Source organism: Aulonocara sp. 'chitande type north' Nkhata Bay, linkage group LG11, assembly GCF_057382095.1.
Source record: "Aulonocara sp. 'chitande type north' Nkhata Bay isolate Kocher_YH1m ecotype deep benthic linkage group LG11, A_spYH_male_GT1.1, whole genome shotgun sequence".
NCBI classification, from domain to species: Eukaryota; Metazoa; Chordata; class Actinopteri; order Cichliformes; family Cichlidae; genus Aulonocara; species Aulonocara sp. 'chitande type north' Nkhata Bay.
In genome coordinates, this window is record NC_141354.1 from 11,385,985 (window position 1) to 11,409,859 (window position 23,875).

The 23,875-nt window shown below is 43.0% G+C and overlaps 2 protein-coding genes across 10 annotated transcripts in view; both read right to left on the reverse strand.

Moving 5' to 3' along the window:
- Positions 1 to 9,327, reverse strand: part of snap91a (synaptosome associated protein 91a) — a 58,958-nt gene extending 49,631 nt beyond the window's left edge. For all 6 annotated transcript variants that reach the window (XM_086310560.1, XM_086310563.1, XM_086310562.1 and 3 more), the window contains exon 1: positions 8,395 to 9,327. In XM_086310560.1, coding sequence (XP_086166686.1) covers positions 8,395 to 8,524 — 130 coding nt within the window. In that variant the 5' untranslated portion in view covers positions 8,525 to 9,327. The remainder of the gene's footprint in view (positions 1 to 8,394) is intronic.
- Positions 9,328 to 10,818: 1,491 nt separating this feature from the next.
- Positions 10,819 to 23,875, reverse strand: part of dop1a (DOP1 leucine zipper like protein A) — a 34,046-nt gene continuing 20,989 nt past the window's right edge. For all 4 annotated transcript variants that reach the window (XM_086310566.1, XM_086310568.1, XM_086310564.1 and 1 more), the window contains 19 exons: positions 21,690 to 23,811; positions 21,349 to 21,460; positions 20,919 to 21,101; positions 19,704 to 19,829; positions 19,310 to 19,444; positions 18,956 to 19,011; positions 18,706 to 18,810; positions 18,272 to 18,338; positions 17,989 to 18,133; positions 17,487 to 17,566; positions 16,181 to 16,290; positions 15,853 to 16,002; positions 15,537 to 15,598; positions 15,188 to 15,340; positions 14,943 to 15,079; positions 14,794 to 14,849; positions 14,514 to 14,678; positions 11,595 to 11,724; positions 10,819 to 11,426 (listed from right to left, as the gene is read on the reverse strand). In XM_086310566.1, the coding sequence (XP_086166692.1) occupies positions 11,118 to 11,426; positions 11,595 to 11,724; positions 14,514 to 14,678; positions 14,794 to 14,849; positions 14,943 to 15,079; positions 15,188 to 15,340; positions 15,537 to 15,598; positions 15,853 to 16,002; positions 16,181 to 16,290; positions 17,487 to 17,566; positions 17,989 to 18,133; positions 18,272 to 18,338; positions 18,706 to 18,810; positions 18,956 to 19,011; positions 19,310 to 19,444; positions 19,704 to 19,829; positions 20,919 to 21,101; positions 21,349 to 21,460; positions 21,690 to 23,811 (4,403 nt within the window). In that variant the 3' untranslated portion in view covers positions 10,819 to 11,117. The remainder of the gene's footprint in view (positions 11,427 to 11,594; positions 11,725 to 14,513; positions 14,679 to 14,793; positions 14,850 to 14,942; positions 15,080 to 15,187; positions 15,341 to 15,536; positions 15,599 to 15,852; positions 16,003 to 16,180; positions 16,291 to 17,486; positions 17,567 to 17,988; positions 18,134 to 18,271; positions 18,339 to 18,705; positions 18,811 to 18,955; positions 19,012 to 19,309; positions 19,445 to 19,703; positions 19,830 to 20,918; positions 21,102 to 21,348; positions 21,461 to 21,689; positions 23,812 to 23,875) is intronic.

The following is a 23,875-nucleotide window of genomic DNA, read 5'->3' on the forward strand; positions in this document are numbered from 1 at the left end:
AGTAATAGGCCTGAGAGGGAGGGTAAGAGGTGGGAGGAATTAAGAGAAAAGGAGCAAATACTTTCAATCTGGTGCTCACATTTAGAGTAGATGGTCGGATAACAGCGGCATGGGGGATCCATAACCCGGCTCATTAATCTGGACACACACTGTTGGTAGAAGAGTGCACCTCCCACACATTGCTTGACATTAGAAAGACTTTCGGAGGCTTTTGCAGAGCCCCGCTGTGCGATCAGCGCAGCAGTACATGGCCAGCCTTCTCAACAACCTCCTTTTACTCTTGCACTTGTTCTCTGAAGCTCATCATTAGGCAAACACTGCACTCGAACAGTATACAGAAGAGAAGAAGAACGAGTGGGAGTAGAGATGATGCAGGAGAGTCTGAATAAATAAAATGAATATCACAGTCCATAACTATTTGGACATTGCGTCAGTATAAGAAAAGGAAGAATTCTTCCCCAGCTGCACCATTTTAAGCAAAAATCTTTAAGAGTTATAAAGGGAACTGGTCCATCACAATTTCCAAGCACAAGAATACAGAATGGCAAGCTTGCAGGTAGAAATCAGAAAGCTTTTGTTGTTTTTTAGCTTTGAAATACAGTGAAATTAGGAGTGAAGTTGATAATGAAACCATGGAGAATGAGTATTGCTGAGTAAAAAAGCAAAAACGAAGCAGGTAAACAAAATGTAAACACTGTTAAACTTGATAGAAAGAAGAAAGTGTGGTTAAAAAGAAGGAACAATTCTTGAGATGAAGCAGGCTCAAGGCTTGGGTACGTCTGGCTGCCAATGGAACTGCCAGCATGTTGGCACTTTTGGGTGATTGCACTGCGGACGAAAGCCACGGGACGGATGTAGAGGTATACGGGAACATGCTGACATGCTGTGTTCAGCCAAATGTGGCAAATGCTTTGGACAAAATTTCATAATTAAAAAATTCTAAATTGCTAAACAGGCAACTTTTAGCCCTTTTACATTAGTTTGTACTCCGGTTGGTTCTGCACAGCTTGAAACGTATTTGGGGTTTTCCATTAGGCAGTAATACCTGGTAATAACCAGAACCCTAAAACCACATTTTGAGTCTCAAAAATGCCTTCAAATTTTTCAGGACCGGCATTTTGTCCCCAAATTGGTGACGGTTCGTCCCAACAGGTATAGTGGCATGCCAATTTTTGGTCACCACAAAGTTTTTTCAACAAACGTGCACACACACACTCACACACTGTGACAACAGCAAGCTGTCGCAGGTGTCAAAAACAGTAAGATTACAGCACTAGATTGTACTCGTAGCTCACAGGATCTAACCGAAGCAGCATGAAAATGTACACTGCAGAAGCAGCCAGCACTTTCTGTGACGATATCCACACTGACAGCACAGGGTCAACAAGTGGAGGTGCTTAAAAAGATGTCACTTTGTGTCAGCTTTACTGACATATTTCAGGCATGCCAAGCCTCTGCTGTTACAGAGAAAACTGGGCATGTCTTCAGCATTTCCACCATGCTTGGAATGAAGGCCAAGTCTCTGAATCCCACTGAAGATAAGCTAAGCCATGCTAACCTGCCTGTGGCTTCATATTTGCTACAGATACAGAAGTAATATCACTCTTTGCATCTAATGCTATGCGGGAAAGTGTGCTTCCCAGAATGCTCACTCTGGATTAATCCCTCAGTGCAGAGACATGAATCTAAATTGTAGGTGTGAAGGATCGCCTGTCTCTCCATGTTTGCCCTGTGAAAGGCTAGTGACTTGTTCAGGGTTGCCATTCTATCACATTTGCACATGGAAAATCATAAAAACAAATATCCATAAGATGGATATTTTACAGAGATATTGTCTGCACTAGACCGCCTTTATTTAGGGCAAATAAAGTTGAACATTGACCATGTAAACGAATACAGACACGCTTCAAGCCCCTTCCCCCATCCTCCATCCTATGAGGAGGCAGGAGGCCTCTCAAACATGGTAACACATTGATGGTGACTCATGTTGTGGTAACAGCACCATAGCAGCCAAAGGGGACTCAGCACGCTGTTTACGTTTCTCCCCGCCTCCAACACACACACACAGAAGGTATTGTATCCTGTGTTTGCTCTAAGCAGAGTATAATCGTGTCTCTGGGTAAAAAAATGAAAAACCCCCTGTTCATCAGAGTGACTGGATTTAGAGCGGTGGGAGAGCTGGTGATAATGATTGCAGAAAAAAATGGACAGAATGTCAGCTGTGACGCTTAATCAGGTCATTATAATCAACATTGCAAAGGTTTAAATATTGTGTAGATATAGAGAAGCAAAGAGAAGAGCAGGTGGAACATGATGCCATACATTTCTGAAAATATAACCTTCAAACTGTAAACCTGTTATAGCTCCCTAAACAGCATGAGGATTAAGAGGTAAGGGGCAACATAAGCAGTGGCAGCTAGAGATGGAGGCTATTAGGAACAGCAGCAGGAGTTGTGGTGCCCGTCCCTGAAAACAAAGAAATCTTCATTTAGCAGATGTTAAAATCCTGTTACACTAGTTATCTAGTTGCTTCCCTTCAGGCTGCAGAAACCCTGTGTGTCCTCTGATCCACACGCTAGGCCTGTATCTAGTTGAAATTGTTGACCAACTGCGCAAAGAGATGCATTGAAGCACTGCTCATAAACTCCTAATTTCTAAGGCAGTGAAAAAGAAAACTGTCTTTGCAGGTAATAACAAAACGGACCTGATGGTTGAAGTAGTTTTGTCGCAGTTGCTGTTTCAATGTGCTACGGTGGCAGATGTTGAGTAATCCACCGACTCCAATCAATCTAGGCAGAAAGAACCAAAGCGGCATCTCGAACACGCCCACAATGGAGGAGCAGCATCAGATGCGGTGGCATTTCTCTACTCAGCCGCCGCCTCTTTAAAATTCTAATATTTCAAAACAGCAGCATCTCACCGTCATCCCACACATCTCTGTTTCATACATTGATAAGTGTGGTGAACATGGCTTGCTTGTGTCATTTCTCACTCCACTGTGAACCTCTGAGCGTACGTGCGTGCCAGCATGGCAGATGGCCACACTAATAACATTTCTACTGATTCATTTAAACTTAAAGTTAGCCTATGTAATTTACTGAAACATTAACACATTTGTAAAAAAAAAATACATTTAACCCCTAATTGTGCACATATAGTTCAGGAATTGTGCTTTCACACAGATGTCCTCATCTTCACACCAAAACAATGAGAACACCTGATATTAATTCATTTTTATTAAGTTTATTTATATAGCACCGAATCACAACAACCGTCGTCTCAAGGTGCTTTATACTGTAAGGAACAGACTCTACGATAATACAGAGAAAACCCCAACAGTCAGACAACCCCCTATGAGCAAGCACATGTCGATGGTGGGAAGGAAAAACTCCCACTTAACAGGAAGAAACTTCCAAGAGAACCAAGCTCAGGGAGGGGCAGCCATCTGCCATGACTGGTTGGGGGTGAGGGGAACATTAAATGTGCCTGCTTGACTTTTCTGCTGTTTATAAAAAAATGCCAGAAATTCTGGTGAGCATATTTCCTTCCTCATAAAAGCTGGATTTTAAATTAGCTTGAAATCTCTTAAGCGTGTTTGCAGTGACTCTTTGTTTATGGCACACGTTCAGTGCATATTTAAGATTTTGTGCGACTGACACAAACTACCAGACTTTTTAGAAGAGATCTTTGTACACTGCTATAATCCTCATCCCCTTTAAAACTTTGGCCCATTAAAGCACTTGACTCCCAGCTGCACCTCCTCACTTGGATCCACATGCAAGTCTATTCATGCTGGGATGCTGCCAAAGGTTTGTGAATGCACACATGCAGACACGTGCTTGTGTGTTTGTGTGGAGGATATCAAGATCCATCTGTAAGACACACTCATAGCATGTGGGGTGTCGGGCAATCTGTGCTGCTGCCTGAGCACTAATCTTTTAAGAGTTTAAAAGACTTCCGATCTGCATCTCAGTCATCTGTCAGGCTCTTAAAAATTTTTTTTTTTTTTAAAGTGATATCAAATAGTTGCTAAGCCTCCACAGACACACTTTACTGAACTATTCATCATTGTGTTTTGTTTTCTCCAGCCTTTTAAAAACCCAAGGTAAAGAGGCATGAACCTGGAGACATGTCTGCTTATATTCTCATCCCACTCTTTTCTAATACCATCTATTTATTGTGCTTTTCATCCTCAGAAACACTACAGCACCTGATTCAGTCTGAATACAGTAACTTCTAATTTTCTCCTGTCTCTCTATCTCACTGCACGGTTTGGGGATCACAGCTTGTGGAGCTTACTCCCCTGGATGTCACTTGAACCAAACGAACACACATTTGGCTGTCAGTGGAACAATCCATGAGAGATATTTTTAGACCTTGAGCACACAGCTCCTAACACAAAGTGCCCTTTTACAATTCAGCATGTTTTCTCCCCTCCCTTTTTAAATGACTTGCAGAGTGAAGTTAGTACATGTTTAGTGTATCATTTTGCACTGACAACAGACTGACCAACTACAAACATTATCTATTCACTTGGAGAGGGACAAAAAATGTGCTGCTGTCAGGTTTCAGGCAGAGTGAGAAGCAGCGCGTCACATTACAAGCCAAAAAGCTCCCAAAATGAAATACAACAAGGATTTGATATGCAAGAAGGCAATCAGTTATATCATTGCAGCATCTTTATGTTATTAAAATATGTAAATTGCTTCAGTAATAGAGTATCCTAGAGCCAAATACACATACATAAATCCATGTGATTGTGTGGATGACAGAGTGTATTTCCAGGGGTATTAATGGATGCCAAGCATGTCGATATAAAACAGGACTACAGCGGTGTTGGAGGATCTTGGCAACAAGTTTCACTGATGATTATGATGCATCTTTCTGCTAGCGGTAAAAGTAGACATTTTTTCTCCAAGCAGCACACTGGGTAAATGTCAGCTATGGGTAAAACAGGATGTAATGTCAAACAATTTAACCTAAGGCTGCTTCTCCTGCAGAACAAATTACCTTTGTCACATACAATGAAGCAGTTTGATTGAAAAAAACAGTATGAACTCAAGAGCTCCATGAATTTAAAATGTTAAATTAAAATAAGTTCAGCTAAAAGATTTTCAGGTCTTCTTTTTTTTTTTTTTTCTTTAGCATGTTGGCACTTGTAGCAGAGATTTTAAAAGCTAAATGGTACTAGCTTAAAGTTACAGTAAGCTATGCTAATGCAACTTATTTGTAAGAGTTGAAACAAGGAGTTTTACCTCCATGCATGTTCTGCCTGTCACTGCCAAATTCCTTTTAATATATAGTTTTTATTTATTTTTAATATCGTGGGGGAAGCATGTTTAAAATGAAATGTTTAACTTTAACATAAGATAAAATAACCTAACAAGGCTGTTAGCTTAGTGTAGGAGCAAGCTAGGTGTTTTACTTCTGTGAATGGCTACAGACAGGTTTTTATGTGTGCAGTTAGGTCCACAAGCTGTTGGAAAAAGACACATTTTTGTATTTTTTTTTGCCTATACACCAACATGGTAGATTCAAACAATCAATATGTGACTGAAGTGTAGGCTTTGCAGACTTTTAATAAAGACTGAAAATTAATTGGACAATTGAGTGACGATTAGTTGAGGTGAGGCCTGTTCCCAGTGAAGCAGACGTCTGAAGTTGGTTTAAAGTGTTGAATTTGTATTTGATAGCTTATCACTGTATTTCAATATGATGCCAAAAGCACAAGACATAATAAGGCTGAAAAATCAAAATAAACCTATTAGAAAGAGAAACTAGGGAAAACTTTATGGACGCAGCCGAATCAACAATCTGAATTATTCTTAAAAACAAGGACCTGGCAGCTCAGCAACACCAAAAGACCTGAAAGACCACAGAAGACAACTGAAGTGGCAAATTATTTCCATTATTAAAAAAAAAAACATTTTCACAACATCTAACCCAGTCAAGAACATCCTCACACAGGAAGAGGTATCACTGTCACATAGTCTATAATAAAGAGACACCTTCATAAACAGATATATGCAGAGATTACAACAAGGTGCAAACCTCTGGTTACACTCAAGAACAGGAAGAGCAGATTAGACTTTGCCAGAAAACATCTAAAGGAAAATCTGCAACAAAAAAAAATGAAGAAGAAGAAGAAGACAAAAAAAGTGGATGGTGAAACCAAGATGAACTTGCAGCTGAATGATGGGAGAAGTATTGCGAAAGAGAGAAACACCTCATGATCCAAAGCAACACTATCTGTCAAACACGGCGGAGGAAGCATCATGGCATGGGCATGTATGCCTGGACACTGATAGACAATGATTTCACCGTTATATTTCCAACCCTGGTGATTCTGCCTGTTTAAAATTACACAAACAATAATTTCCCTGTCAGGGGGCGGGGTCTGTGACAGAGTATTTTGGGTTATTTTGTATTAGTTCATCGTAGTTGAAGTTTAGTGTAGTTTATGTTATCGTCCATGTCTCCTTATTTATGAGTCTTTTTCTGTTTGTCGTATGTTATCTCCTTGTCTAGGTAGGTTCCCCTTGCGTCTCTCTCCTCTTTGTCCCTCTCTCACTCCGACTCTCTGTCTCTTGTATCAGTGTGTCCCAGTTCACATCTCTCCATGTTTCCTGTTTTACTTTGAAAGTCTGTGTTTCCATGTTCAGTGTGTTTAGTTTTGCTTCCCCTGTGGCGTCAGGTTCATTGTGTCAGCTGTGTTTCCCCAGGTGTTTCCACTTCCCTCATTACCCTTCTGTGTCCTCTATCTCCCTCTGTTCCCCCTCTGTTGGGTCGTCTCTTTGTCTCGCGTCATGTACTTCCGGTCTCAGGATTATTTTCATGCTTCGGTTCAGGTTCATGTTTCTTGTCACAGTTTTCAGATGTACCTGTTCTGATTCATGTTCAGGTACCATGGCATAGTTTTCATGTTAGTTTTAGTTCATCCCAGTTTAGGTTTTAGTTTAGTTTTTCCCCAGCTCACCTTGCCTTGTTTTCGGTTTGATATCACCCTTAATAAACGGCTTGCTTTTTGTTATACTTCGTTTTTCTCTCACATGTCTGTTTTTGGGTCCACACCTCAAACACATCGGCCATCCCGGCCGTAACTCTTCCTCCATTAGTTTCTGTCTATATAGATGCCTATAACCTCAACAATTCAGTGACTTGCACTCACTGACCTCTCACCAGCTTGTTTCAATAACTTCCTAATGTTTCCAATTATTCCAAAACCAAATAAATGCACTAAATCGTTCATTTTGGGGGCAAAAGGTTCCTTGGATAAAAATCCAGTCAGGGATCACGGATTTCATTGGTGTAGGAAGAGGACTGAGGACATTCCATGTATTTCTATTTATGCCAAGTCTTTATGTTTCCCAGATGTGATGCATGGATGGTGTTTATATTATAGACAAATTGATTTTGTGTGTTGAATATCTTAATACAAGCTGTATTATATCATTGTGCAGAAAAAGCAAAAGGCTGTGTTATTCACATGTATGTGTTCAGATCAAATGCACAAGCTTGGTCTGTTTTTTGCATATTTATTGGCAAAAATACTTAAAGGCCTTGTGTCATTCATTTGCATCCTGAAAAAAACCCACTCTAACTGAAACCTCCACCTTTGCTGTGTTCACTATTATCTATTCTGCACATGAGTCATTGGAGAGTTCAATCTACTTTATGTATGGATGACCACTGGGGATATTGACTGTCCCTGAAATTGTGTGTTATCAGTAAATACAGCCCCATTCCATCCTTTCCAAAAAGCTAATAGCCTTTTTTTTTTTTATTGAATTGGCACCGCCTGCTCCTTCATTTGACAACCCTGTTCGTGCAATGAAAGACATCTAGAAACTGCACCAAGAAACGAAAAAAGAAATCTGTGATAAATATGTTGGCAGTTTTTTCAGTGCTACCATAGAGGACAAGGTCTCAGGCAACAACCCCACCTGTGTGCTTAGTAGTACTGAAACTACTTTTAGCCTTTTAATTATGCAGTAACTAGCATAAGAGCAGCATTGGAGGGAGAGATAGCATGCAATCAGAGGGACTTTTATCTGTAAGTATCTGGTTGGAGACTTTGTGGTTTCCCTATTCTGGCTCTACACTAATGCACAGTCAGCGGGTGAGAGGCCATGTAATTATATATTAACTTTGGCTTGGTCAGTTAAGACTGAAAGCAGTTCCTGTTGGTGGTCTTTCGGTAGTACGTGTGTGTATGTGTGTGTGTGTGTTCATACACGTGAGTATATACTATGACTTGAAACCCATCCAAGCATATTAAGACACGCTGGAGTAACGGATGTGGGGGTGGGGGGCAACCATCATGGCTTTGGTGCAAGGCCTAGTTGTGCATGACAAGGATAGATGGAGGGGTTACTTAGACGTAGATGTACTCACACTCCAAGTGTTTCTTCTTCGGGGCTGTCTGTTCGTGCGTGGTGGCTTTGCACACCGCTCGGCACACCTCGGATCCCGTCAGGCTGTACTGAGCCGCGGCGATGCGGTCCGTCAGCGTCTGCCCCGACATCTTCTCTCCGCGGAGTACAACCAGCAAGCCTCCAATATGGTCCTACCCCCCCCTACTCACACACACACACGCACGCCGGAATGAGCGAGCAGCCTCAGTAATCCCAGCCGCCCTCGAGAACACCACACAGACACAGGCTCCAGGAAAAGAAATATTAGGGCACTTTCTAAAGAGCCGCAATTGATTTGAGTTGCATAACAAGCGGAGAGCTGGTATTCCCACTCAGATCTGCTGGATCTGCATGCGTTTCTGGAACAATCATGAACTGACTTTCTTCCCTGAATTCCAGTATCCGGTGATAACTACAGTCTATATGCAAAAAAAGGGGGGAAGGGGAAAAAAGGAGAGGGCAAAAAAGTAAAACGCTAATCCAGGTTTTAATTCAGTGTTTTCCCCTCCGTTTTTTAATGAATTTCTTACTGTTCCGCGTTATGGTCGGACAGCCTCCCTCACAATGCCGTCCTCCCTGGATGATGCTTCTCTCTTGCCTCCCCTCCTCCCTGTCTTCCTTCCGCTTGTCTCCTGGATAATCCTTACCACCACCACCAGTCTGACAGTCCCTGAGTATCAGCGGGGCGTGCAGGGGAACATCATCATCTTCATCCCACACCATCCAGTGCAGCGTTTTTTTTCTCTGTTTGTTTGTTTTTCTCACTCTCTCCTTCTCCTTCTGCAGCCCTACGCTTCCTCTGCGCCTTCCTCACCGTCAGCTCCGGGGATGCGCGCTTCAAACCGGGTCGTTGGATGGCGGTGCTTTCGGTGGACTTACATCCTTCCGTTTATTTAATTATTATTTTATTTATATTTCTCAACACGCCCTGCCCCCTCCTTTGAGTCAGGTGACGCAGTGTTACCAACCCCACTGCAGCCTCTTTTATCGCGAGAGCTCAAGGGAGAAGCGAGCGAGGTGGGGAGGTGGGCGAATGGGGTTGCTGCGTGAGGATGTGAAGGGTTAATACAGCTACTCTACAGGGTTTTGGTGCCTGTCATGCTGCTTCCGTACTACGAAGGTCATAAGAAGCGTGCAGCTTCAGGGAGCACGATTTTATATAACCACGCGCAGCCAATCAGCGGATTCGGCCCTGTCCGTGGTGCTGAAGTCTTCTGGCGTCGTGCTCTCAATCACATTTTCTGATCAGCATTATGCAGTTCTATCAGTCGTTTTTCATAAAAATGTACATTAAAATGTGTTAATGTACATTGGAAAGACCTACATATAAAATACAATACTTGTTCATGGCACTTAGAAATGTATTTTAAATATATTTATTTTTAATAGGGTATAATAACAGCTGTGACCTCTCTCCCATCTGACAGCGCTCATCTCTCAGTTATCAAATCAGACTACTCTGGAGAAAAAATGGGCAAGGATTTCAGTCTGTAGATGTGCAAAGCTGGTAGAGACATACCCTAAAAGACTGGCAGCTGTAATTGGTGGTTCTACAAAGTATTGACTCAGGGGGCTGAATAATTACCCACACCCCACTTTTCAGTTATTTATTTGTAAAAAATGTTTGGAATCATGTATGATTTTCGTTCCACTTCTCACGTGTACACCACTTTGTATTGGTCTTTCACGTGGAATTCCAATAAAATTGATTCATGTTTGTGGCTGTAATGTGACAAAATGTGGAAAAGTTCAAGGGGGCCGAATACTTTTGCAAGCCACTGTACGTAGCTGCTCAGGCTACTGTTGTTAGGACTCCCTTGCAGACAATGTTTGTTTTGCTCCTCTCCTGCTGAGTGTCTACTCAATGTAGGTGGAGTTGACCAACAGGAACTTAAAAGGGTACCATCTAAAGTCCATACTGATATGGTCATCTCAGAGACAAACTGACCTCTTGACTGCCTTTGTGGTGTCGCTGCTTTGCATCTTAAATGGAATTATCTGACAAGAATGGCTTTCTGTGCAGTAGAGAAGTCTTTGCTTCAGTTTTGGTTTTAGGCATTTTCTAGTATTTTATTACCCCGTTACTGCACTAAACAGCAGGTAGGTGTGTCTGTGTATTGCGCTCACACATTTTTCTATGTTCTCTAGCATCAGCTGATAACTTAGGACTCGACCCTTTTTGAGTAACTGTAGTCATGGCTGGCTCCAGAAAAACAAGATTCCGATGACGACAAAGCTAATGTGGAAACCAACGGGCAATGCGGTAGTGGCTGTCTATCTTTTATACACAGTCTACACCTGCTCAGATGAGAATGGAGAAGAGACTGAAGAGACTTAGACTGAATGGCAGGGGCGTAGTGTAAGTTCTTTCTTAATATTTAGAAAGAGAACAACATAGCTGATGTAAACTTCTCATTAGAAATCTTTATTAAGTCACATCGATATGGAATGGCACAGCATTTTCACTTTATCCTAAAGGACTCACATAAAATGTTGAAAGTCATCAAAGCTGCTCCATATATACAAATAATTAAAATCAATAAAGTAGCTTTTAAAAGAAAAATCATTATAAAAAAAAAAAAAAGAATGTACAAACTCCTCCCCAAGTTTATAGTCCCATATAGTTTTTTTAATGTACAGGTTGAGGTTCACTAGTGTTGATCAGTTGTGTGTTAGTTCCCTCTCCCTCCGCTTGTTTTGACCTCACGTCTTGATGAGCCCCTCTAGAAAGTCTTTTTCAACCATCTCCTCAATGTTTTGTCGAGCTCGACTCCAGAACACTTTCTGGCTCTCCAGTTTGTGGCCCTCCTTGTGGCTGGGGAAAGAGGCATCTGTGCGGTTGTGAGCGTAGGCGGGGCCTGAGCGGCTGCTGGCCTTGCTGCTGAACACCTGGCTGAGCAAGTTGAAGAAGGGCAGCAGCTGCTCCATACTGCGGATCACGTAGAGGGTCAGCATTAGGTGACCTGGCTCCCAGGACAGGGTTTGGGTGGAGCAGTCCTCTTCTGGGTTTTTCTATGAGGAGGAGGCAAATAATTTACTGAAGCTGAATATTCACCTGCCAACCCGCAAAAACTACAATTTGCAAAACAGCCTCTTTTAACAAGCACTTTCCTCTTTGTAAAAGGCACTCATTTATCTTCATTATTTAATAACCTGTGCAGACAAGAGAAGATGAGATACCTTGGCTCGTTTCCTCAGCAGCTTCACTAGTCGGACAATGTAGGGCTTAAACTCTCTCTGGTGAATCCCCTGACGTCTCACTTCCAACCCCGAATCGTCTGACGCCTCTGGGATGAAGGCCCAGCGATACCTGTAATGAGGCGTGACATACTCAGATTGACTCAGAACAGCTTTAAAGGAGTGAAATTCACATAATCAATTATCACAATGTACCCTTCCACATCTCAAATACTGACACACAGGCACACACTTCTACCTAAACAAATTACAGTGGGGCAAAAAAGTATTTAGTCAGCCACCGATTGTGCAAGTTCCCCCACTTAAAATGATGACAGAGGTCAGTAATTTGCACCAGAGGTACACTTCAACTGTGAGAGACAGAATGTGAAAAAAAAAATCCATGAATCCACATGGTAAGATTTGTAAAGAATTTATTCGTAAATCAGGGTGGAAAATAAGTATTTGGTCAATAACAAAAATACAACTCAATACTTTGTAACATAACCTTTGTTGGCAATAACAGAGGTCAAACGTTTACTATAGGTCTTTACCAGGTTTGCACACACAGTAGCTGGTATTTTGGCCCATTCCTCCATGCAGATCTTCTCGAGAGCAGTGATGTTTTGGGGCTGTCGCCGAGCAACGCGGACTTTCAACTCCCGCCACAGATTTTCTATGAGGTTGAGGTCTGGAGACTGGCTAGGCCACTCCAGGACTTTCAAATGCTTCTTACGGAGCCACTCCTTTGTTGCCCGGGCGGTGTGTTTTGGATCATTGTCATGTTGGAAGACCCAGCCTCGTTTCATCTTCAAAGTTCTCACTGATGGAAGGAGGTTTTGGCTCAAAATCTCACGATACATGGCCCCATTCATTCTGTCCTTAACACGGATCAGTCGTCCTGTCCCCTTGGCAGAAAAACAGCCCCATAGCATGATGTTTCCACCCCCATGCTTCACAGTAGGTATGGTGTTCTTGGGATGCAACTCAGTATTCTTCTTCCTCCAAACACGACGAGTTGAGTTTATACCAAAAAGTTCTACTTTGGTTTCATCTGACCACATGACATTCTCCCAATCCTCTGCTGTATCATCCATGTGCTCTCTGGCAAACTTCAGACGGGCCTGGACATGCACTGGCTTCAGCAGCGGAACACGTCTGGCACTGCGGGATTTGATTCCCTGCCGTTGTAGTGTGTTACTGATGGTGACCTTTGTTACTTTGGTCCCAGCTCTCTGCAGGTCATTCACCAGGTCCCCCCGTGTGGTTCTGGGATCTTTGCTCACCGTTCTCATGATCATTTTGACCCCACGGGATGAGATCTTGCGTGGAGCCCCAGATCGAGGGAGATTATCAGTGGTCTTGTATGTCTTCCATTTTCTGATGATTGCTCCCACAGTTGATTTTTTCACACCAAGCTGCTTGCCTATTGTAGATTCACTCTTCCCAGTCTGGTGCAGGTCTACAATACTTTTCCTGGTGTCCTTCGAAAGCTCTTTGGTCTTGGCCATGGCGGAGTTTGGAGTCTGACTGTTTGAGGCTGTGGACAGGTGTCTTTTATACAGATGATGAGTTCAAACAGGTGCCATTCATACAGGTAACAAGTGGGGGACAGAAAAGCTTCTTACAGAAGACGTTACAGGTCTGTGAGAGCCAGAGATTTTCTTTGTTTGAGGTGACCAAATACCGTAATTGTCGGGCTATAAGCCGCTACTTTTTGCACAAGCTTTGAACCCTGCGGCTTTTAGTCAGGTGCGGCTTTTCTATAGATTGTCCATGATTTTTGTGATATCGTAAGACGATTTGTTTTGTGTGTTCCGCTGTTGTACGGCACTACGTTGCCTGGCGGAAGGATCGGGGTTCAAGAGTGGTATGTTGGTCACATGTCCATCCGCCAGGCAACATAGTGCCGTACAAGTAGCGCGAAAAACAAACTTCAAAGTAGCGCTACGCGTTCAGCGGGAGTCGTGGATGACGAGCGGCGATAAACTTGCGAAAAGCAAGTTGTGCTCAACTCCACCGGTGGATTCTGACAGCGTGGAAAAGTGTGAAAACATCCACGATCACCAACGGATTTCGAAGGGCTGGACTGCTGCATGATGAAGAGGAGGACACCGCCACGGCCCTTCTGAGGGTGTTCGACTCCGACACTGACAATGACAATGAGGATTTCTTTGGTTTTGAAAGTGACAACGAAGGAAAGAAGCTGAGAGTGGATGACGAAGCCATCCTGATCCTGTTCGTATCCGACACTGGAGAAGAGGACTTTGGTGGTTTTAGAGCGCAGGAAGATGGTGGTGAATGACTGACTTTTCTTCTTGTTAAAGCCGTGTCACTGCACCTGAGCCTAAAAGGTAGTCCGAATCTATTTTTCTGGTGTGCTGTAGGTTATTGTTATGTAATACATTTGTTACTCATTTATGAAGCACAGCACATGTGCAAATATGTACCCATAACTTGTTTTTCAAAATATTAATAAAAGGGGTGTGTCTCCAAACAGCCATCTCTTTCCTGACAATTCCCTTTGTGCATATTCTCTTACATATGATGAGTCAACATTGAAACACCTGCGGCTTTTGGTCAGGTGCGGCTAATGTATGTACAAAACAGGATTTTCCCCTGATTTTAGCTTGTGCGGCTAATATTCAGGTGCGCTTTGTAGTCCGGGAAATACGGTACTTATTTTCCACCCTAATTTACGAATAAATTCTTTACAAATCCTACCATGTGAATTCATGGATTTTTTTTTCATATTCTGTCTCTCACAGTTGAAGTGTACCTCTGGTGCAAATTACTGACCTCTGTCATCATTTTAGGTGGGGGAACTTGCACAATCGGTGGCTGACTAAATACTTTTTTGCCCCACTGTATGTCTGTTATTGAGTCCCTGATGATGACATGCAAGCTAGTGTCTGTACTGACATCTGAAACTGAGGCAGGCTCTCGGGAGGCAGCGCCAAGGCCAGATCCAGAAGCTTGCAGGCAGAGAGATAGAGGTTGAGCCAGCGTTGACTGTTGTAGGAGGTGGAGAAGCCGTTCCCTCCAGAATAGGTGGTCTCTAGCCCAGCCACAGATGGCCCGGATGTCCTACAGGTGAACAGGGTTTTGTTTAAAAAACAAAAAAACAGGAAGACAGGAGTGAGTTGTCTGTGATGTACATTTACCATCACAGACCAGTTTGTTATAACAAGACATTGTATACCTTGATATGTCCTCATCTGCTGTCAGCTCCTGCTCCATCAGTAGAAACACCTGAACCTGCAACATACAAATGTGTGAGTGCATCAGTTTGGGTAAAACACAGGCACAGCTGCAGCAGGGGTCAGATTTTATGTAGCCTGTATTGCTAACCAGCTCAGTGATCATGGTGGGCCACAGAGAGGTGAGGTGCTGAGGTGACATGCGCAGCAGCAGCACTCTGAAGAACAGGAACACCTGAGCATGAAGGATGGGCACCTGAGGCAGACGCAAGCTCTCCACGAGACGCTCTGTGGACACACACGTTAGAAGAAAAAATACCTAATAACTTCAGCTGGGCTTTCAGGCGACAGATAATATTAAGGAACTTCAGAGTGGTGTTTTCTGTGTGAGGTTACCTTGTATGTCAGGCAGATATTTCTGATACTGGTCCACTTCGCTGCTGTAGATGGTGAAGGCCAGACGTTTAAGCAGCATGGCCCTCTGCTCCAGCTCAGCATCTCTGTTGGTGAACAGACTCAGGGAACTGCTCTGGGCTACAGCCACCCGAGCTAACAGGAACACACACACACACAAATGTGACGTGTTATTACTTCACCTGCCACAGTCTTTTAGCTTTTAATATCTGTAACATATTAGAATGTTTTGAGCCGTCAGTAAGTGGAGGGAGGGGGGAGTGGTCTGATAAATGATCTGTGACTGCACCCAGTGATACATCTCCAAATTCTAATAGGGAAACTAGCTTACTCATGAGGTCTCTGAATGTGGTCTTGTCATGAGTCATCAAGTGGTCAATGATCGCTCTCCAGCTGCAAAAATGAGGAAAATTATGGAATAATTTCTACAAGCACAGCTTTGTTATATTTGGCAACAGATGCAAAACTAAACATAGTGAAGCTTTTACTTTAAAATCTCTCTCTTATGTAGATGAAGTGTCTTTGTTTATAATTCTATCCCCCTTCAATTGTGATCTCTTAAGTGCATTTCTCTCTTGTAATAACTTGCATTACAGCTGTACAAGTCTTCACCCACACACAGTTAGTTTCCTCTCCTTCCTACTCACTGGCTGACGCAGGAGGAGTCCATCTGGAAGAAGGTGTGGTCCATGAAGAGGTCGAAGGCCTCCTTCTTCCAGGCACGCCGGGTGTACTGATACCCACTTAGACTGCTCAACAGTTGGATACAAGCCCGGTAGCTGGGGGCGTTGTGAGCGCTGTCAGAGAAAAATTAGGAATGACCAGGATGTGAAGCATCCATGCAGACATTCAATGCGTTTTATTATTGATTATCATTACTAAATTTTTTTTTTTTTTTTTAAAAGAAGAATTTACATAGTGTTATTTCTCAATGAGGACAAAAGCAGCACACAATACAAAGAAGCTCATCCACACCTGTGGTTGCGGAGGTAGGGAACTACGTAGTGCATGATATTAACCAGCAGCGGAATCACCTTCTCCTTCTCATCACTGTAGAACACCATGTCCAACAGATGAGCCAGCACCTGGCGGATACAGCCAACATTCATTGTGTTGTTTACATCAAAATCTTAGTAAATGGGACAAAACCAAGCAACATTTTTCAAAAGTAGAGAGCAGATAGTTGCGGCCACTGAGCCTCAACACCTGCTTCCTGTGTTGTTTGGTTGTAGGAAAAAAAAAAGCCATAAGACAGAGACGGGGGGGGGGGGGGGGGATATCCACCCAGGTGAGCAAACATTTTTAAATAACATGCATGTTCTGATGAGTACAGAAGCTAAAGTTGATTATGATAATGCTTTAAAATGACTGCTCAATTAACTGCTGAGTGATGCTTCCAAAAGAAGTTGTAAAAACCACATCACACCAAAGAGACTTAAACTGAAGCATCCTTGAACACCATCCAACCACTGCATTGTGCGTTTTTTATGCTGTCATAGTTTCCAGTGCTTGCACACCTTAATATTCTTCTTGAAACAGTAAGTTTCTCATTCATTTGTGCATATTAAGGTTTTGGACATAGTAGCATGCTAAACAGCGCTCTTTTCTCGCACAGTTTCCCGCTCTTTGGCTCTTTATTTACAAACCACATCACACATCAAACATGTTACTGATATGATACATATTTGACTGCATACTAACTTTCTTTTTGCTTAAATAAATGTGTTTTTCACAAAAGTCATGTACACTCCACATTTTGTCACATTCTTTCTGCCATTAGGTACTTTAATCCAAAGAGTGAAAAATAAGAAATGACCATCACACTACTCACCAGCTACCAGATGCATAGACTGCAGTGCAGGACATATTTGATGAACTGCCTTATATGCATCCATCCATCTATAAACTGCATCCATGAAGCATGGGCAATATCTGCGTAATGAGCTCCACTCTGAGCTAAAACAGCCAAAACATTGGAGGTGGCCACCGATTTCAATTATCCACCTCCTCCAAAGCATAACACTTAACTCAGCACATGAATTTATTGGTTCATTAATAATGGTTTAAGAGTTTGAGAGGTGGTTATAAATCAGCTCTAAGAAGTTCAGATGGACCGTGGGGGTGTGCTTGATAACGACAGGCCTAAACATTGCTGGTAAATATGAGCGAGAGCAGTTTGAAGCATAATCAAGACGAACAGTGGAATGACTGATGGCACTGACTGATGGCTTGAGAAACAAAGACAGGGTTGAACTGAGTCACAGACACTCAGGTGTTTTACCTCGGCCAATAGCGTGAGGGCGTGCACACTGTACACTGATGGAGTGAAGCTGGAGGCCTCCATCACTGTGAGCATTAAATCTACAAAACACACATACCAAACATTAGCAGCAGCTACACAACAGATAATAACACATCCACGCTGAAGCACCCCAAAACTATTCACATTTCACATGTTTTCAGACATGTTAGCTCCTGTGAACACAAGTTTATACGTGCTTTGCTTGAGCTGAGTTACGTTAAGAATTATTGTCTGGCATTCAGATTAAACCCGAAAATGTTAGCTACATTTATGACTCTGCTATCTGAATTCACAGAATTACCGAAATCATCTTTAAAAAAAAAAATCAAGACGTGAAAAGGAAAACCAAGAAACACATTAAACCATCCATGGCAGAAGCAGAGAATGTAGTTGGTGTCAAGGCCAGACATGTTTAGTGTGACTATCAAGCAACATAGCTAACAGCCTTTTCATGTATGATCGTAAAGTTCAGGCAGCGCACCTTCTACATCAGCTTCCAGGTTGGTTCCATCCACAACGATCTGAGGAGAAGGTTTCACCTCCAGGTTCCTCCTCAGCCACGTGGTTTGCTCCAACGAGGAGCCTGCAATCGTCCCAATAGCCTCCACCACTTTATGGGTCACGTCCTGAACATACAAATGATTTTGATTCCCTCAGTGTTCTTGTTGTGCTTAATTTGATTGTATCCAGCACGTTATAATCCGGCATGTCTGTAGAGCATGGACTTGTCACATTATTATCTACAATCTGGCTGCAGTACCTACCTGCAGCTCTCTCTGGTCCTTCTTGCTCTCCAGATTAGGGTTCTTCAAAATGAACTCGTTTAGAACTCTGGAGAAGAAAAACAAAGGAGCAAAGGTATTAAATAAGTTAAAATTAAAAACTGTATTTTGGAAAATCCTGACAGAGACCTTTATTTACCCCAGTTACAAAATAAAAGAGACATTTTGTTGAAGCAGGACTCTATCAGAGTAAGCTGTATCTTGTTTGCTTAGTATAACTGGTTCTACTTGCCCTGTTAAATTTATAGCATTAAGACTTTCTTTAACTATTTCAAAATAAAAGCCTTCTAGAGCTAAACTGGACAGAAACACAGAAAACAGCTTTATACAAAGAATGACAAAGCAAAGTGAATCATACCACTGTTTACTCAGTTTATGTTTACTGGACTACTGTAACACCCAGGAGAGAAACGTACCCCAATATGAGAAACTGTCCTGGAGCGGGCAGGCCCAGCTGTATAGAGTCCTTCAGCAGTGCCAACAGAGATGGCCAGCTATCAACCAAACTGGAAACAGGAATCCTAACACAGAAAGAGGCAACATCATAAATTCAGAGTGGTTAGTTGTTGTAATTATACACACAAGGAAAGAGTGTATTCTATGTATATCGGAATTCAACAGATATGGTGTCTAATTATAGAATTATGTGAGAAGCTGTGTACTCACCTCTGGACATAAGAATAGAAGAACTGCAGCATGCAGACCTCTAGAGAGAGGTGCTTCTGGAAAGCAGAAAAAACAGTTATTGTAATGACTGAACTCTAACTGAAAGACTTCAAGTTATCCTATGAGAAAAGGTATCAAAATTAAAAAGCGCCCCTCTAAAACAAACTGTAAAGCCTCTGAAGCAGAAAATCATGGCAACAATTACCACAGTTCTTCATTTTTACTGACATAAATCATAATAGTCTCTTGATATTCACACGAGTACATTCCTGTCCTAGCATTGTTATGCAAAATTTAGAAGTGAGACAAAAACAGATAAAGACTGGCTTGAGCAACAAACACCAAAACACCAACCTTGTCCTTGGCGATAGCAGGCGGCTGTTTCAGGACCTCTTTGACTGTTTGCATAACAGTCTCAGTGCGCATGGCGCTGACAGAGCGAACCAGTTCAACTAGCAGCAGCTGCTCTTCACTGGCTACAGGAATCACCTGAAAGAAAGTCATTCAGACTCAATGGAAGAAATACAATGATTTCAAGAGTGTAATCAAATTGAGGCATACTGGACCCTGGTTAAACACTCCTATTAAGAGAAAGAGAACAAATGTGAAAATATATAACTTCAGCATGCTTTTAGAAATAACCACACTTTTTCCATTTACTACAGCAAATAGGAAAAATATTTTGTGTTATTTAAATAGCTTCAAATGGGGGCATTGAGACAATCGTCCACATTTTAATTGTGTATACCTTATTTCTGACTGGAGTCTTGACCTGTTTCCTCTCATTCCAAACGTAGGCTATAGCTGCCATGAAATGAGCGCCATGATTCATGGAGATTGGACCCAGCAGCTCTAGGATCTGCTGACGGAGGTTCTGCAGGAACAATGCACAAACATTAACCATACTTCTACCATCAACATCCTATAATTTCAGTCTATCTTGCAGAGCTCTGATTTCTCCATGATACAGCTGCAAACAGTTTACTTCCCTAAAAGTTCTTGGCTCACATGTCATATTCAAATATGTATAACACGCAACTTTCCACAGTGAGCATATAAGTGACACAATAAACTGTTAAAGAACATTTAAACTGGGCCTTGCACTTCAGATATGTAAAGTCGGTTACAAAAGTAACCAAGTTATTTAGTCCTAATTATTCCTCCATCAGGGACTCGGGGCCTGTAATAGTTACAAGTTATTTCAATTGCAGGATACGATTCACCACGATATCTCTGCGAAATTACATTTTCCATCCCACCTCAGTAAAACATGAAATGTTATCTGCAAGGGGCAAATAATTATCTATAACTGCAGAAAGAAAATCCTTAAGCACCAATAATGAGATTCTGTTTTAGTATTGCTTTATGAGTTATAGAGCCAAGCAGCAACTCTTCAGGTTAGGTAACAACACAAGGTTAACAGGCTATCTGGCTTTATCTGGGCCCAACTTGCAGAATTTACTGCGTCTTTGCTCATGCCTACAAATCATTGTTTCGATTTAAACCAACTATTAAGAGCAGCATCACTTCACTGGGATAGATCACCACATTAACTTACAGTGCTTGCTCCAGACCTGTCGACAGACCAGATACTAAATAATCAGATCACTGTAACAGCTCTACTTCTTTCCCACATGAGTTGAACGGGTAAACCAAGAATCAATAGAGCCAGCTCTTGAGTAGTCAGATAACTAAGGAGAACAAGACCAAGATAAAACTCCATTATTCAAGTTTCTGGTCGATACTTGGTCTCTGTGTCTGTGCTGATGCCAAAGGCATTTCAGATCATCTGTGAAAGAAAAAACACTTCTGAAGGTAAGTTATCTGAAATAAAATCTATTAATGGAAATCTTCTAAAAGTCTTAATATTAGAGGCTCCTTTCACCCAATTCAGTCAATTTGAGCAGTCTAACTATGAGACCAGACTGACTAGACAACCATGAATACATTTCAACTTATATACCTTAGTGGAGCCAAGGTTGATGTTAGATGTGGAAGCAGCAGAGGCAGCAGCTGGCTTGTCAGAGTTATCAGCCTGGTGGAGGACACTCCAAAGGAGGGTGACAGAAGACATGATGGTGTGGAGGATGGACAAAATGCCTGATCGAGCCTCAGCCAGGTGCTTCTGATCAACACTCACTTGTAACTAAACAGCAGAACATACAGCAAGACACTGAATGCTGGTATACTGCAAAGCTTTAGACAATGAAACAAAAAATGTGTAAAACCTCATTATGATTATCCTCACTAATGTATCAAATAAGGAAACCACTATTCTAAAATATAGGGGAGGCATTGCTTTGTGTAAATGAGTCTATGTAAAGTCTGTGTAAATGTTCACTGAGGTATCAGAATGCAGTCTGCTGCAATCATGTGGTGCATGATGCCCTCACCTGGTGGTACTGGGAGGTGGGATCCAGTAGGCAGTAATGGATGATGGCTGTCACGCCCTCTAGCAAAGTCAGAATCAGGTCAGGAGGAATGCAGAGAGCCATCCACTGTGGTCTAAAAAGCACAGAGAATAAGCAGTTTAAACATGAAATATTTCAAATGAACAAAAAAGCACAACATTTTACACAATTATAGAGGCATTTTAGAGAAAATTACTTGCAAGTGAATCACTACATAAGATGGTCAAGGCTGCCCTCTGGTGACCAAGCCATGCCATGGCATTTTAATGCACTGTACTGCTGATCTGTTACATAGTTAACAAGATCCATCTAGACATTAATACCTGGTGTCAGTGATCCCGGTCTCATAGCGGTACTGCTGGAGAAGATTATCCAGGTTCCTGCACAGCTGCAGAGTGACCGAGGCCACAACCCTCCTTAGGACTCTCCCCATGTAGGGTAGTGTGGCTGTGATGAGTCCGATCCACTGTGGGTGCATCTTGCACGCGTGGTGCTGATGCAAGGCCCTGATGACCGAACAAAGGAACATACCCTGTGCTGTGATAGGCTGTCCATGGAGGTACTGCAGTGATGTCATTGGCTGCTGAGGGTTGACATGCTCCACTTCCCCACCCAATATCTCAAACCCTGCTCCAACACTGCCTCCAGTCCCTCCACCTCCTACCCCTCCTACTACAGGTTCTGCTCCTTCATCAGCTGGCAGAAGGACCCTGTGCTCAAGCACAACAAGACTCTGCAGCAGTCTGAGCAGCTGGGCCTGGACTGCACTACAGCTGTCTATCTGGTCTTCTGACAGGTTGATAACGCTGTCCTCAGATAGACCTTCTTCCACTGTGGCCATGTTGACCCCTGCCACCCTCTGTTCGTGCCATTTCTGAGCACTGAATATGGAAGAGAGAAGGCAGTGTAGAACCACCTTCTGAACTTTGCACTTAGAGAGGACATCGCTTATAAAACTAGCAAAGCCCTTCGCTGAGCCACCTGTGACTTTGGCTAGCTCGCTGAAAAGGAGAGTTAAAACCTCCACACTGGTTAACTGCATGGCCCGGTTCCCTGCCAAGTCCTGAGGGCCTGCAGGCACATGAGCAGAGTAATAACTTCTTAGGAAGTAGAGACAGAGTGAGATGATGATCTCCAGGTACATGGCACTGCGGAATGAATGGGAGTGGGAGTCCTGGGAAATGGGGCAGTAAAAGTCTTTGCCCATGACAGAAACACGGTGACGGGCTAGGAGGTTTTGAAGCAAAGACAGCTGTGGGGTGTAGGTGTTGTTGATGCTGGTGGTGGAGATGGCGCTCACAAACCCGGAGGGAGCAGCTCTAAGCATGGCTGCAATGGCTGACAGGGCGTGGAGTGCCCGGGAAGAGTCATAAAGCTGGAGGTAGAGGAGGACGTGCTGGTAGAGGGGGTGGATGTTAAAACGAGGTGGGGCAGAGGATGATCTGCGTCCTGTAACGCTGACACCCCCAACAGTCATCCCAGAGCCCCCGCTGGGAGAGCCTGTGTCGCTCTCTATCTCTGACACCTCACCTTCCCCGCAGCTGTACCAGTTTTCTAGATCTAAACTATCACCAAAGAAAATACTGGGTGGGCGCAGTTTGTCTGCTTGATTTGCCTTCCTCTGTCTCTCCTCTTCCTTCCTCTTAATCTTCTTGATCTTTGGCTTTGCCCCTGGAGACTTGTCTGCCAGCTTCTCCATAATTTTCCCTTTAAGGCTAAGCTGGATGCTGCTATGGCTACGTTTGCGGGCCTGAGAGTCATCCACCTGAAGGGTGTGGTCTGGGGTGGCCGGGTTAGAGCTGTCTGGCAAAGTGACAATGGAAGGAGAGGAACTATGGCGGGTAATGCCCTCTTTGTGCTGTCCGTCTACTGACGCAACAGCTGGTGTGATGGTGAGAAATTCCAGTGTGCCTTCAGCCAACATTTCCGGCACAGTCTGGTGGTTGGAACAATGAGGAAGCCCAGAGTCCAGGCGGGTACCAATGGATATATCCGAGGAGGTGCTGTCAGTGTCAGTTTGGGGCCAGTTTTCAGGTGGATATGATACTTCAAGAGAGCCGTCATCAACTAGCTGTAGAACTCTGTCGATGAGTTCACCTAAAACACAAGACACAACTTCCTCTATAGAATCCTCAGAGGGGTCATCTGAGGATCCAGGTTGTGGGTCTGAGCCATTTATCATGCATTTGACTCCCTCTGGTTCCTCAAAGCTGCCATTTTCCACTGTAGAAGAATGAGAACCAGTGGAGTCTGAACTCTGAGGCTCCCCCTGTTGGTGAGCAGGCTGATATTCACCAGCTAGATGCAAGTTCTCACTGCTCAGACTCATTATGGACAGGCTGTCACTCAATGGGTTTACAGTCAGGCAGAATGGCTCCATGTCACCCACTGTCAAACCTCGGAGATCCTCTTGTCCAACCCTCTCACTCTGGATCTGACTGAAGTCTAAGGAAAAGTAAGGAGGAGATAAAAGGAATATTTACATAAAGAACCAAAGTGAAGCCAAAGT